This window comes from Engraulis encrasicolus, unplaced genomic scaffold (assembly GCF_034702125.1).
Source record: "Engraulis encrasicolus isolate BLACKSEA-1 unplaced genomic scaffold, IST_EnEncr_1.0 scaffold_26_np1212, whole genome shotgun sequence".
Taxonomy (NCBI): Eukaryota; Metazoa; Chordata; class Actinopteri; order Clupeiformes; family Engraulidae; genus Engraulis; species Engraulis encrasicolus.
The window spans coordinates 2,988,055-3,004,426 of NW_026945555.1; the positions used below are offsets into that span (position 1 = coordinate 2,988,055).

Genomic DNA, 16,372 nt, shown 5'->3' on the forward strand with positions numbered 1-16,372 from the left:
TTTTTTAGTAAATAAAAGCTTTTCTGGGGCTATGTTACAATCAAAGCATACAAACAAGGTAGGAATGCTTTTTTCTAATAAATGTGCCAACATTTTTGGATGACCCTCCCCTAGCCAGCTTAAAAGAAATTGATGACCCTCCCCGCAGCAATGGAAAAAAATTACGTGACCCTCCACTATTTTCTTCCGGTGACCCCGAAAATAAATAACGAACAGTCCCTTAGTAACAATATAATAATAATCCTTTTTGTTGAAATGCACTTCTCAACAGATAATTGCAGCAAAGTGAATTATTATTGAAAACATGTGATACTGTAAACCACACTCTCATCATCAGTAGGTTATATTAATGCATACAAAACTGCAAATACACCCTAGTAATATTAATGCATACAAAACTGCAAATACACTATACAGTAATATTAATGCATACAAAACTGCAAATACACTATACAGTAATATTAATGCATACAAAACTGCAAATACACTATACAGTAATATTAATGCATACAAAATGAGAGAATCTGAGGAAGACTACAAGGTCGAAACATAGGCCCTACTCATGTCATTAAATTACTGTAATACAGGAAAAAAATTAAAAGAGGAAAAAATATAAAGGCATGTGCAACCCTATTTTAAAGCACAAAAATGATCACACATAAAAACACATACATTTTTTTTTATTTACAGCATTATTTATTGATTTATCTTAATCTCCTTCAACACATCAGGAAGACGATAGAAACTTTTTACAGATGTACAAGTGTGAGAGAGAGGTTTCCATGGCTACGTAACTGTACTGCATGCATTTTCTCCTTAGCCTGACTGATATGAAACTCTGACAGAATATTAAATGAAATAAATAACAGTGGTCATGGATTCCATCATCCAGACACATTTTTAGACACTCAACTCTATTAGGGGAGTTATGGGTGAGCGGTTAGGGAGTCAGACTTGTAACCCAAAGGTTGCAGGTTCGACTCCCGACCCACCAGGTTGGTGGGGGGAGTAATTAACCAGTGCTCTTCCCCCATCCTCCTCCATGACTGAGGTACCCTGAGCATGGTAACGTCCCACTGCACTGCTGCCTTAAGCTAGGCTCAAACTACACAACTCTTTCAGCCAGCAACATTCTATCTTAGAATGTTGCACACGACAAGGAAATCTTCAATACCAGCCCGACAATCACTTGCAATGGTCCTGGGGGGTAACGGGGTAATTTTAGACGAGAATTGGGCTGATAGTGTACAGTAGTTTGAGCTCGGCTTAAGAGTGTTGCTTTACATTACTGTCCAATTGCATCGGAGAGGCATAAATGTGATTTTGTTGTGTGCAGTGAGCACTTGTGTCCTGTAACACAATGACAATGGCAGTTTCCAAGGTGGGCTTTAAAAAAAAAACAGTCTTTCAGTGTATGAACTACGTTTAGGCTTCTCCAATTTGGTAGTGGGAAGCCTCACTCTCATATGTACAACTTAATCTTAAATTGGTTATTTGTTAAGTGTGATAAGATGGGCATTTTCATTGCCTCTGCCGGTCATGGAGGAGGTAGGCAGGGTTTTTGTAAAAAGGAAAAAAAACATGATACATAAAATCAAAAATAAAGAAATACACAAGACACAGACCTGACTGAAGAGAAAACACAATAGAATTCAAGTTCCTTTCACAATTCAGAATAGCGATCCCTTAAAAAGCTTCAAACACAACGGAATATTTATTTAAAAAAACACCCATTTACATATTCACATATATTGGAAATGAGTGAGAAATATTACATTTTACAGCACAGCACAGCACAGCCGCATCAGTCATGGAAGTTCGTCCTCCAAAGTGCAAACACGGTGAAACCACCTTTGTGGTGTAGCCTACAAGTGTAGCCTACAGAAGCCAAACCGAAGGTCTATTAAAGAGATTAATGTGGGTCTATTTAAGAGATAGAAGGTCTATTTAACAGATAGAAGGTCTATTTAAGAGATAGAATGTGGGTCTATTTAAGAGATAGAAGGTCTATTTAACAGATAGAAGGTCTATTTAAGAGATAGAATGTGGGTCTATTTAAGAGATAGAAGGTCTATTTAAGAGATAGAATGTGGGTCTATTTAAGAGATAGAAGGTCTATTTAAGAGATAGAATGTGGGTCTATTTAAGAGATAGAAGGTCTATTTAAGATATACTGTAGAAGGTCTATTGAAGAGATAGAAGGTCTATTGAAGAGAAAAAAGGTCTATTGAAGAGATAGAAGGTCTATTTAAGAGATAGAATGTGGGTCAAAACGTTGCATCTCTTAATTTAACCTTCAGTTGGAGTTGCATGCCTGATGAAAACCCTGCTAGGTCAAAACATTCTATCTCTTAAAGAACCTGTCCACCTCATTTCAAGAAACTGCTCATATGTAGTTAAGTCCCAGTAAAATATGATAATGCATTTTTCGACTATGTGTTTGCAGACATCACAAATGACTTAACATGGACAAACATTTCTTTCTGCGCCTGTTGAAAAAGTTCCAACCCATCCTAAAAGCCTTTTACTCCTCAGCAGTGGAGAGCATCTTAACAGGGTCCATCATCACCTGGTATGGAAACGCCACAGTGCGTGAACAGAAAGAACTACAAAGGATAGTGCGCTCTGCTGAGCGCTGTATTTGTATTCGTCAACCTCTGCCTGCCGTGAAAGACATATACACAAAGAGAGTTAGGGTTAGGGTTAGGGTTAGGGTTAGGGCTAACCCTAACCCTAACCCTAACCTCACCCTAACCTTAACCCTAAACCTAACCTTAACCCTAAACCTAACCCTGAACCTAACCCTAACCCTAAATCGCTTGTTTGAAACTAGTGAGTCCCAGTGCAGTGCCCACTGCAGTTCGGTAATGAGGACGCGCATCACTAGAAGCACGAAGCACCCTAGTTTTTTTGAGTCCCAAATGTGACAGTGATGATGTCACAAATTGATGTCCGGATCATGTGACAGCAATGTTCATATACTTGTCATTCTCTGCCATCTCCAGTTGGGTGTGACGTGCTGGAGTGTGTGTGTGTGTGTTCCTCTTCCTTCTGCAGATGCAACAGGCCACCACTGCGGTGCACAGACACACACACACACACAGCGCGATTATCGACGTCATCAGGATATCTGAAGAAGCATATAGGGACAGACAAACACAACATACACACAAATGTAAACCATGAGACGTGCATACTCTTACAAAACACAGAGATGTATGATGAAATCCAAGGCACTCTTCGTCTTCATTAAAAAGCTTTTGATTAAATGTAGCTAGTTCATATTTTAACATTAAAATTTGCCCCATTAAAATTTGCTCTTACAAAACACTCTCTTACTAAAACACAAACAGAAACACAAATCCCCAGAACGTGGCAAAGGGAGTTTAGACAGCCTCTAATGGCAGAAATACACCAGAAAAGATGCCTGAAGATCTATGATCGAAACGTTGCTCCAAAAATCTTTTGCAAGCAGTGTGCAGATCCTTTCCCGCTCCTAAATGTGACATTTTTTTGATTTGGCACCTGCTGATGCTTTTCTGCTGGAGGTGCGCGCTTTCCACTACATCCTATCATACCTACAGTGAGTGGGTCCAATATGTATTTGAACCCTTGCCTGATTTTGCCCGTCTTTGCCCACTAATAAAGACATGATTCAGTCTATAAATTTATGAAAATATGTATTCAAACATGGAGAGACAGAATATCAAAAAGAAATTCCAGAAAATAACTTAAAATAATATATTTTAATTTATTTGTATTTAATTTAGGGTAATAAGTATTTGAACCCTCTAGCTAAAGAAGATAAAGTGCTTTGTGGCAAAGCCCTAGTTTTCTAGCGCTGAGGTTAGATGCTTCTTTTAGTTAATGACAATGTTTGTGCATATAGTAGAAACTATTTTTGCCCATTTCTCTTTGCACATTATCTCTAAAACATTAATAGTTTGTGGCTGTAGCCTGGCAAATGGGAGGTTCAGTTCTCTCCATAGAATTACTATAGGGTTAATATTTGGAGACTGTTCTAGGCCACCTCTTCACGACTTTAATATGCTTCTTATTGAGCCATTCCTTCGTTGCTTTGACTGTATGTTTGTGTATTATTGTCATGTTGGGAGATCCAACAATGGCCCACCCATCAGTGTAGTGGTGGAGGGAAGGACGTTTGCACTCAGGATTGCACATTACATGTCTCCCTCCATCCATTCATTGACGATGTGAAGTTGTCCTGTGCCTTGGCCAGACAAACACCCTCAAAACCATAATGATAACCACTTTCATGCATGATGGTGAGGAGGGTGTTCTTTGGGATCATAGACAGTGGTACTCTTTCTCAAAACACATTGAATTGTGATAATGCCAAACAGCTTGAGTTTGGTTTCATCTGACTACAAGCACCTCCTTATCATATCCTAAACCAGTCTGATGTACGTTGGCAAACCTCAAGTGGGACTGCGCAGGTTCCTTCTGAAGTAGAGGTACCATGTGTGCACTACAGGATTTCAAACCTGTAACGCCGCATTATGTAATAACGGTGCAATATGTAATAATGTAACAAATTATTACATAATGTGGTGACAATCGCCGCATTGTGTAATAATTTACGCATTTCGTAATACATTTCTTGAACGCATTTCGTAATAACTTTTTTCTCATCTTGTAATAAATTATTACAAAATGCGAAATTTATTACGGAATGCGGCCGCAACTTTTTTTTTTGATGGAAATGTAATAAGATGGTGCATTATGTAATAATCTATATGGATATGTTTTTTCTGCACTTGGATTCAGTAGGCGCAGCACACATACATAGTCTCAGTGACATGGTATAGTCACTGCCCTCTCTCTCTCTCATTCTTCTCAGTTCTCAAACTGCTCGAGAGTCGCGAATGGTGCGGTTAAAACCGTTAAGAAATAATTTCACAACTTGTTGCGTGCAACGAGTCCAACGAATGTCTCGCACTTTCTGCTACATTACACCAATTTACAGTACAGCGACATTAAATAGGCCAGGTCTAAACACTTCACGAGGAGGTGAAAACTTGTCTTGCACTTGCGTGGGTCTGTGGCGAGAGAGAGAGAGAGAGAGAGAGAGAGAGAGTGCGAGGGAGAGAGAGAGAGAGAGAGAGAATGAGAGAGAGAGAGAGAGAGAGAGAGAGAGAGAGAGAGAGAGTGTGTGTGTGTGTGTGTGTGTGTGTGTGTGTGTGTGTGTGTGTGTGTGTGTGTGTGTGTGTGTGTGTGTGTGTGTGTACGCACGGAGACAAACCTGGCCCATATTGATCTTAAGCCCCATCTTGGCTCTTTGGAAATATTCTTAACATTACAAAGGCTATTTTAATATTTTCCCCCAAACAACATGAATCAAATCCCAGGAAAAGACCAACCATTATAAGTGACTCGTGGGGAGCTGTCCATGCTGGTGGTGCTTAATTTTTCCCGATATTTGCCCGTGGAGTAGCGAGTCTTTCATATCTGCCTACATGCGCGCCAGGGTCTGACCATGGTGCTTTTTGCCCGTGGAGTGAGGAGACTGTCTTCTTGCAAAGCAAGATAGCAAGCATAGCACCCGAGAAAAATGCCACTCTTTGTCCTATTTTCAATTTCAGTCCACTGTTCAGTAGACCTATTAGGCTGCAATCAAATTCAATAGCCTATGCTCATCCACATGCACGCGAAAAACAATAACCCAAGCGGCGGGACTAATTCGATTATATTCCTTCCAAAAATGTCCGAACGTCACAAAAATCAGTTATTTGCATTGTCCGTAATTATACCAAACAAAAAGGTATCAATAAAAGAAATCAAGTCTTCAGTTTCGATAATCCACGTTACAAATCCTCAACAACAGCAAGCCATTCCTTCTCTGCTATGAGGCAGGCAACGGAACAAGTGCAGACAGTAGGCTATATCACCACGTTGATGCTGCACGGCTTGAAAGGATTCTGTCTAAATTAAATATCTTGGATAGCCTATATAGACCTAGGCCTAACTAGATTTGTTGCAATACAGATTAATTTTCTATAGCCAGAAGTGTTCCGTTGGACTGACGAAACCGAACACGATCAAGTTTGCAACTTCTTTCCCTCATGCGCTGTCCGTCAGCACCACCTGTCATCAGACGTCCGATTAGCTTTCATTACGTGCTGAGGGAAAAACTCTCGCCATTAGGCTCATGTGCTGTTGCACTGTTGTGAGGGATATCACCAAATAATTTAGATAAAAGTCAGAACATTATTTTGGCAATCTGTTCAGTCTGTTCATTTAAGTTTTTGGGTGCTCTTGGATATCGGGGATCAGTTCATGTAGAGAGAAGAGTTCATCCAGGCACTCCAAAATAAGGTGTCCAAACGGGAAGTTACATTAAAAAGCCTTTAATGGTACTGGGCTGGGGTTACATTAAAAAGCCGACATGTTTCGACCTCACCAGGTCTTCATCAGGGCTACGTTCACCATTGAAAAGAAAGGCCTCCCTTAAATAGTGACATCACCACATGTGACCCATTACGCACTAAACACATTTGCGCACACCAGAGAAAACAAAGATTAAAAAATAGCCTGGGGTAATAAGTGATGCCACAGAAAAAAATGACCAGAAGTACAAATAAGCATCACAAAAAACAAGTAAAATCAATATCCTCATTTAGACCAGGATAGCGCATGGCATCCAGTTGGTGTATCCAAAAAGTCTGCCTCTGATTAAGTCTTTTTAGCCTGTCCCCACCCCTCGGAAGAGGTTTGATATGCTCGACGCCCTGTATGCGCAGCAGAGAATCATTTTTACCATGGTATATTCATTGAAATGTTTCGCCATGGGATAGTCAAAATTGCCCACTCTGATAGCATACAGGTATTTATATTCTGCTAGCCTATCTCGCATGCGCCTTTTTGTGCGTCCGATATAAAAGAACCCTTCAGCGCAAGGACAAGTTAGGCGGTATATGACAAATGTAGAATTGCAATTAATGAAATCTCTCTGTCCGTATTCTCTCGTGGTTTTAGTATCCACAAAAGATTTGGCTTGTGTAACATTTGGGCAGTGAGGGCAGTTCATACATCTATAGGTGCCAATGGGTTTACGCAGCCAGGTTTCTCTCTTTTTCACCTGTAGGTGAGAGCGCATTAATTTATCTCCTAGGCTGGGTGCACTCTTTAAAGACACCATGGGTGGTTCTGGGAACACCTCACGTAGTTGCGCATCACTTTCAATAATGGACCAATTGTTCTTAATAATTTGCCTGATCCGCGTCGCTTGTCGTAACAAAAAAAGGACGGGACTGCTGGTGGCGATGATGTTTCTTTTTGGTCAATAACGTGTTGCGTTGAAGGGAGCGCGCTTCACTGTATGCGTTTTGGATGGCTTTAGGGTGATAGGCTCTATCACTGAATCTTTTCTCCATCAGCTCGGCCTGCTCGTGAAAATCATTTTCGAAATCACAGATACGCCTAATCTCTGGAATTGGCCGTGTGGAATATTTCTAATGAGATGCGGGGGATGGAATGAATCCGCTCTCAGAATGGTGTTCCGAGAGGTCGCCTTTCTGAATAAGGTGGTGTGCAGCTGTCCCTCCGCGTCTTTATATATCGTCAAATCCAGAAAGTGAATATTAGTTAATGAATATTCCAAGGAAGCCATTCAAAACGCATACAGTGAAGCGCGCTCCCTACAACGCAACACGTTATTGACCAAAAACAAACATCATCGCCAGCAGCAGTCCCGTCCTTTTTTTGTTACGACAGTTCATAGATGTATGAACTGCCCCCACTGTCCAAATGTTACACAAGCCAAATCTTTTGTGGATACTAAAACCACGAATGAATATGGACAGAGAGATTTCATTAATTGCAATTCTACATTTGTCATATACCGCCTAACTTGTCCTTGCGCTGAAGGGTTCTTTTATATCGGGGGCACAAAAAGGCGCATGCGAGATAGGCTAGCAGAACATAAATATGGTATCAGAGTGGGCAATTTTGACTATCCTATGGCGAAACATATGAATACCATGGTAAAAATGATTCTCTGCTGCGCATACAGGGCGTCGAGCATATCAAACCTCTTCCGAGGGGTGGGGACAGGCTAAAAAGACTTAGGCCTAATCAGAGGCAGACTTTTTGGATACACCAACTGGATGCCATGCGCTATACTGGTCTAAATGAGGATATTGATTTTACTTGTTTTTTGTGATTTTTATTTGTACTTCTGGTCATTTTTTCTGTGGCATCACTTATTACCCCAGGCTATTTTTAATCTTTGTTTTCTATGGTGTGCGCAAATGTGTGTAGTGCGTAATGGGTCACATGTGGTGATGTCACTATTTAAGGGAGGCCTTTCTTTTCAATGATGAAGACCTGGTGAGGTCGAAACATTTCGGCTTTTTAATGTAACCCCAGCCCAGTACCATTAAAGGCTTTTTAATGTAACTTATCGTTTGGGCACCTTATTTTGGAGTGCCTGGATGAACTCTTCTCTCTACATGAACTGATCCCCGATATCCAAGAGCACCCAAAAACTTAAATGAACAGACTGAAGACTGCTTGAGCTTCCAGCCACCTGTGTGCCTTTCATTGCCAAAATAATGTTCTGACTTTTATCTAAATTATTTGGTGATATCCCTCACAACAGTGCAACAGCACATAGGCCTAATGGCGAGAGTTTTTCCCTCAGCACGTAATGAAAGCTAATCGGACGTCTAATGACAGGTGGTGCTGACGGACAGCGCACGAGGGAAAGAAGTTGCAAACTTGATCGTGTTCGGTTTCGTCAGTCCAGCGGAACACTTCTGGCTCTAGAAAATGAATCTGTATTGCAACAAATCTAGTTAGGCCTAGGTCTATATAGGCTATCCAAGATATTTAATTTAGATATTTAATTTAGTTTTCACCACCTCGTGAAGTGTTTAGACCTGGCCTATTTAATGTCGCTGTAAATTGGTGTAATGTAGCAGAAAGTGCGAGACGTGCGTTGGACTCGTTGCACGCAACAAGTTGTGAAATTATTTCTTAACGGTTTTAACCGCATCATTCGCGACTCTCGAGCAGTTTGAGAACTGAGAAGAATGAGAGAGAGAGAGGGCAGTGACTATACCATGTCACTGAGACTATGTGTGTGTGCTGCGCCTACTGAATCCAAGTGCAGAAAAAACATATCCATATAGATTATTACATAATGCACCATCTTATTACATTTCCATCAAAAAAAAAAATTTGCGGCCGCATTCCGTAATAAATTTCGCATTTTGTAATAATTTATTACAAGATGAGAAAAAAGTTATTACGAAATGCGTTCAAGAAATGTATTACGAAATGCGTAAATTATTACACAATGCGGCGATTGTCACCACATTATGTAATAATTTGTTACATTATTACATATTGCACCGTTATTACATAATGCGGCGTTACAAACCTCTGTGGCATTAAGTGCTACCAGTAGTTTTCTCAGTGATTTTGGTCCCAGTAGCTTTGATATCATTGCCTAGTTCATCCCGTACAGCTCTAGGGTGATTTCTTTCTGTTCTCATGATTATCAAATCCCTACAAAAGGTCAAATCTTGTATAGAACCCCAGACAGGCGGATGGATAGTCATTTTGTATTCCATACATTTTGGAAGAAATGCATCAACAGTTGGGTCATTAATACCCAGTCTCTTTCTTGTGGCTTTGCAGCCCATTTAATCTTTGTTCAGGTCTAAAATCGTGTCCCTGATATCATTTGACCACTCTTTGGTCTTTCCCATGCTAGTGAGGTTGGAGTGTGACTGATTCACTCATACTATGGACTGATTCTGCTGATTCAATGTGTCTTTTATGCATGTTAGTATGTACAGGTGTCTTTAATTCAGATGACAAGTTGATCGGAAGTGCCCATCTGGTCTGTGGGCCCGGAACTGTAATCAGTTGGCAGGGGATCAAATACTTATTTTGCTCGATGAAATGGAAATAAATTAATATATATTCTCTTCAGTTAATTTCTGGATTTTCTTTTTGATATTCTGTCTCTCCATATTAGAATACATATTATCATAACATTTATTGACTGATCATGTCTTTGTTAGTAGGCAAACCAACAAAATCAGCAAGGGATCAAACACATATTGGACTCACTGTATGTGTATCAATTACAAGTGAAAAAATGGATAATATAGCTGACTTGAAGTTAACAAAAGGGTAATTAAAAAAAACTAAAAAAGAAACTGACCAGGACAGAACACAAGTTTGGTGATGCTGGCTGTGTTGACGTGGTTTGATGCGGTGCAAGTGAGTTGTCCAATCACGTTCCCCTTCAGCAGGACAGTCTGGTTATCTGCACTGAGATCAGCATCAGCTCCACTCAGAGCCCGCCCATCCAGAGACCAGCTGTACTGAGGACTGTCCCCATTGGACGAGCAGCTCACACTCCTCGGGCCAATGGGTGGACAGCTTACTGACAGGTCAGCATCAGGCAGAGGAGCTGGAGAAAATAATAATAATAATAATAATAATAATAATAATAATAATAATAATAATAATAATAATAATAATAATATCAATAATAGCAATGATGATAATAATAATAATATAAATAAATAAATAAATAAATAAATAATAATAATAATATAAATACATAAATCAATAATAATAATAATAATAATAATATTAATAATAATAATAATAATAATAATAATAATAATAATAATATAATAACAACATAAATAGCAAATTAATAATAATGAGTAACATGATTCATATCTGAGGAGCTGTGCACTCCTGCTGACAAACATTTTTGAACAAATTTGTCTGAACAAATATCACTCTAAAAGTGACGCGACTTGAGCAATATATTTCAAATATGACCTTAAAAGTTGTGCAACATGAGCAGGCACCTTCCTATACTTTTGGAATTTTATTTGGAGCATCTTAAAACATAGTTTTAAAATGTAGACAAAGCCAATCCCCCATTAGAATGGTAACTGCATTTCACTGTAAATGCATGTTTAAATTGGCAGGATTTCTCCTTGTAAGATTTAATTACACTAAGCTGATGCTTTCAGTCAAAGTGACTTACAGTAATTTACAGGGTATTGGCTACAGTCCCTGGAGCAATGTGGGGTTAGGTGCCTTGAATCTTAACCCAGAATTGGGTAAAATGCTATTATGCTATGAACTATGCTGGTCAGTCACATACTCAATAATCTCTGAATTGCTGTAAAATAAGCATTACTGTACGTAGCCTCTTAGTGCCGATGGGGTCACCGACGGGCCTATTCACTATTATTGTAACCTCTTAGTGCCGATGGGGTCACCGACGGGACTATTCACTATTACTGTAGCCTCTTAGTGCCGATGGGGTCGCTGACGGGCCTATTCACTATTACTGTAGCCTCTTAGTGCCGATGGGGTCGCCGACGGGCCTATTCACTATTACTGTAACCTCTTAGTGCAGATGGGGTCGCCGACGGGCCTATTCACTATTACTGAGGCCTCTTAGTGCTGATGGGGTCGCTGACGGGCCTATTCACTGTAGGGATGGGAATCGGTATCAGTGTATCGGTATCGGGTTCAGATATCAACATAATTCAGAGATCGGATCGGATCGGAATTTTCCCAAAGTATCTGTATTCTCCTGATACTGACGTTTAACAAGGTGTAATGTTCATTTGAAATCATATCACTTGCATATTAGTTTTCAGGATGGGATTGTTACTTTTTTACTTGCTACTTTTTACTCATTAATTGTTTTCCTGTTCTTCTGACTCCCTTTTCTGACTAAATAGCTTACTTCGGCCTACCTGAAGTTAAAATCCCTGCATATATGTGGTTTTGGTATTGGATCGGAGTAGTATTGGTATCGGCAGATATCGAAATTTAGATATCAGGATCGGATCGGAAGTGACAAAATGTATATCGTGCATCCCTAATTCACTGTTTGCTGAAAATACTCAACTACACTACACCATAATAACATTGCTATGACAGTACCGAGAGTCTTAAGTAACAGATAAAGACATAGCCATTACAATTTTGGTGACAGTAAGGTTATAACATAGGCTCTGCGCTAAGGGGTTAAGAATGCAGTAGAGTCCCGTCCATCTGAGTAAACGGAAGAGAGGTACCTGCAATGTTTAGCACTATGGTCTGGTTCTGAAACTGCTAAAAATACAAAGTGCACCTTTAAGATTAGGAAAGCAAACAATTCCCCCATGAACAGAGCAGGCAACATGACAAAGCCTTATGCCTTAATCTCATGCCTTAATCTCATGCCTTAATCTCATGCCTTAATCTCATGCCTTAATCTTATGCCATCATCTGCACTGTACCTGCAATGTTCAGCACTATCGTCTGTTTCCCTGCAATTCTCCCCGTGGACTCCCTGTAGATCTCCACCGTATACGTTCCTGAGTCGCTGCTCTCTGCAGGGTTGATGATCAGGGTCCCGTTACCGGCTACAAACGTCCACCTCTGGAGGAACAGCGGGGTGTTGAAGCGTTTGTGGAAGGCCGTCATGTTGTTCTTGAAGGTGAATACCCCCTCCTGCCCATAGGTGGTGCTGTAGAACTTCAGCTCGTAACCAGCAGCATTCAGCACCAGCTGCACAGACACACGCTGACCCCCAGAGACACGGCCATACTCCAGCCCTGAACACACACACACACACACACACACACACACACACACACACACACACACACACACACACACACACACACACACACACACACACACACACACACACACACACACACACACACACACACAGCCCACATCCCAGCAGATCAGATATTTGAAGGGTAACTTCAGGCAATTTTGACATGCAGTTGCAATGCTCACACTACCCTGGACTTGTCAGTACCTGAGCAGTGTTTTTTTTCAGCCTTTTCCGAGATCCTGGTCATTGTAATGGGGGCAAGCATTTGTTAACATTTTTTTTAGAGATGCACCGGATCCTGATTTTTAGGATCCTGCCGGATACCGGATCCACTGCTTAAGATCCTGCCGGATCCGGAACCGGATACCGGATCCTACGAAGGGGTTCGAAACACATAGCCTACTCACACACGTGGTTCATTTTTATCACGTTGGCTCAAGCTATTTTGACTGAAAAGCCTCGGCTACCGGATCCTGGATCCTGGAACCGGATCCGGATCCTGTGAAAAACCCTATTATCCTGCCGGATCCGGAACCGGATCTTGGATCCTGTACATCTCTATTTTTTTTTTAAATCTTGATTTATTCCCAATAGCATCCAAAAGGTTACGCAACATCAGCAGACAACTAGAAATCAGCGATAACTTTTGGGATAATATTTGGAGTAGTCCTAGGTTAAGAAAGTTTTAAATGTTAACAAAGTCTGCCCCCATTAGAATAGCTCAGATCTCGGAAAGGGCTGAGTCGAAAAATGCAGCATCACCGGGTACTGACAAGTCAAGGGTAGCGTGAGCAATACAACAGCATATTTTAAAAGAGTGGAAATGTCTCCATGGGACTCTGTGGAATGCTGGAAAGACAATTTCCATGGCTACCTTTTGGGTTTGGATAAAGTGGTCTTAAAAGGAAGAAAAGTACTTCCAACTATCAGCTGTGTAAACTTTATAACTGTATGAACTGTGTATTCTTATAGACAGGTACCTCCAACAATAGGCTGTATAAATTATACTGTAGTCTTATTAAGACAAGTACCTCCTACGATCAGCTATGTCAAATGTATAACTGTATAAACTGTGAAGTATTATACACAGGCCACCTTTGTTAGAGAGGGACTAGTATAAATTGTGTTGTATTATACACAGGCCACCTTTGTTAGAGAGGGACTAGTATAAATGCTGTAAGGGGAGAGATAACGGGGGTAAGTGATATAATCTATTCAGTAACACCTTCTATGAAGCCCATATCTATTGCGCATTATGAGCGCATTCATAACAAATTATAATGCGCATTATAATTACTTACAACGCATTACGACTACACCCATGATGTTTCATGATGTTCTATGTTAACAGGAATGAATAACCATGAATCTAGCTTAGAATGCTTTATAAATCCAAGGATGTTATGAGTGCTCGTGACTGGATATAAACTACAGGGTGCCTAATGGGGTTTACAGTACATTATGATGCATTATATATGTGCATTATACAGTGCATTATAGATGCATCCATATGAGCCACATTACTTAGAGCACACATTGACGACTTGTGATCTCACATGAAACATTATTTATTAGCGCTTATGACAGTTTATCATCCAGGTCTTGGGGTATAGGTACTCATAATGTACTATAAGTAGCCTGTAGTTTATATAATTTTGAGCACTCATGACACCCTTGGATTTATAAAGCATTAACCCCTTAGCACAGCACTATGTCTCTCTGTAATGTCATAGCAATGTTGTTATGATGTAGCTAAGCATTTTCAGCAAGTGAATAGGGTCGCCGGCGACCCTGCTGCAGTAAGAGGCTACACTAGATTTATGGTTATTCATAACTGTTAATATGAAGCATCATGAAGCATTATGAGTGTAGTCATAATATGTTGCAAGTAATTATAATGCGCATTATGAAATTTGTTATAAATGCGCTTATAATGCGCTATAGATATGGGCTTTAAGTAAAGTGTTACCATCTATTCTTGAAGGGAGGGCAGGGTGGAGTAGTATTAACTAGTTTTACAGGGAAGAGCAGTACCTCCAATGTTGATCTGTACGATGGAGAGGGTTTAGTGTTATAAACTAGTCTAGTTGAAGTACTAGAGAATCTACTAGACTAATGCTTGAACTGGCCTTGCCCCAGGGTAGACTCCTGACATGATGTTTAGTTTAGTTTAGTTTAGTTTGTGAGTGTGTGTTTGTGTGTGTGTGTGTACTCGTTATTTCCTCTTTATAAAAAAAAAAAACAAAAACAAAAAAACTAACCCCTCTTTGCAATTGCACTTGTTGTTCTGTATATCTCCTGTGCACTTTGTATTTGCTTGTGATGTTGGCTTGATTATGTCCTCTTTTGAAAGTCGCTTTGGTTATAAAGCGTCTGCCAAATGCAATGTAATGTAATAATGTAATGTAATGTACCTCCAATGATGATCTGTACGGTGGAGAGGGTTTAGTGTTATAAGCTAGTCTAGTTGAAGTACCTCCAATGATGATCTGTACAATGGCAACATGATCTCCAAAAAATTCGTGCTCTTGGACACAGAATTGTTTTCCGTGATGGATACACAGAAGTGCTCTCTCTTTAATCCCACAGCTCTATGTTTCCACTGTCTTGTGTTTTCTCAGGACCAGTTTTCTCATTTCAAATATTTTTTCTAAAAAAAAACATTTCCTACTGACAGGTTAGGGTTAGGGATTGTTTTGGTCTGGGCACAGCTAGTTTTCTTTCATTCATCATATGAATTTGATAGCTTAGCAACCAACTGGAAGAGATATTTCTCCAAAATATGTCTTTAATGACAGGTTAAGGTTAGGGAATGCTTTTGTCAGGGCACAACTTAAATTTCTATAGCATTATTTTGTTTAGGATTAGCATTTGGTATGTATTTTCTAATGATAGACTTAACACAGTGCTGTGGTAATAGCCTATAGAAAGCACTTCCGTGTGCCCATCACGGAAAACAATTCCGTGTCCAGGAGCACGGAAAACATTTCTGTGTCCAGGAGCACGGAATTTTGGCAAAATCCGTGCTCCTGGACACGGATTTCGTGTCCTTAACATCCGTGTCCAGGAGCACGGAATTTTTGGAGATCAGGCTGACAATGGAGAGGGTTTAGTGTTATAAACTAGTCTAGTTGAAGTACCTCCAACGATGATCTGTATGGTGTGTTTCCCCACGGATGCCCCTGTAGCCTCGTTAAAGATCTCCACCGTGTACGTTCCTGAGTCGCTCCTCTCTGCAGGGTTTATGATCAGGGTTCCGTTACCGGCTACAAAGCTCCACCTCTGAAGGAACAGCGGAGTGTTGAAGTCCGTGTGGAACACTGTCTTGGAGTTCTTAAAAGTGAAAACCCTTTTTCCAGCTCCATTATAAAGCTTCAGTTCATCATGTCCTTTGGTCATCGTCATCAGCTGCAGCATCACAGGTCCTCCCAGAGCCCCATAACACACAGCATCCTGAGTAGCATCACAGACAGACTCCAGCCCTGCAGAGAGAGAGAGAGAGAGAGAGAGAGAGAGAGAGAGAGAGAGAGAGAGAGAGAGAGAGAGAGAGAGAGAGAGAGAGAGAGAGAGAGAGAGAACGAGAGAGAGGGACAGAAAGAGACAGAAAGAGAAAGAGAGAGTGCGTGCGTGAGAGAGAGTATCTGTAGCCTCTTACTGCAGATGGGGTCGCCGATAGGCCTATTCACTACTTGCTGAAAATATTCAATTACAACATAACAACATTGCCACGACAGTACCAAGAGCCTTAAG

General features: G+C 40.4%; 1 protein-coding gene across 1 annotated transcript; it reads right to left on the reverse strand.

The window, feature by feature from the left end:
* Positions 1–12,270: 12,270 nt before the first annotated feature.
* LOC134442939 (uncharacterized) lies at positions 12,271–16,104 on the reverse strand. The gene is made up of 2 exons (XM_063192901.1): positions 15,763–16,104; positions 12,271–12,611 (listed from the first exon to the last, which is right to left on the reverse strand). Exons 1-2 carry the CDS (start codon positions 16,037–16,039, stop codon positions 12,271–12,273), a joined length of 618 nt encoding a protein of 205 aa, XP_063048971.1. The 5' UTR covers positions 16,040–16,104.
* Positions 16,105–16,372: the final 268 nt, after the last annotated feature.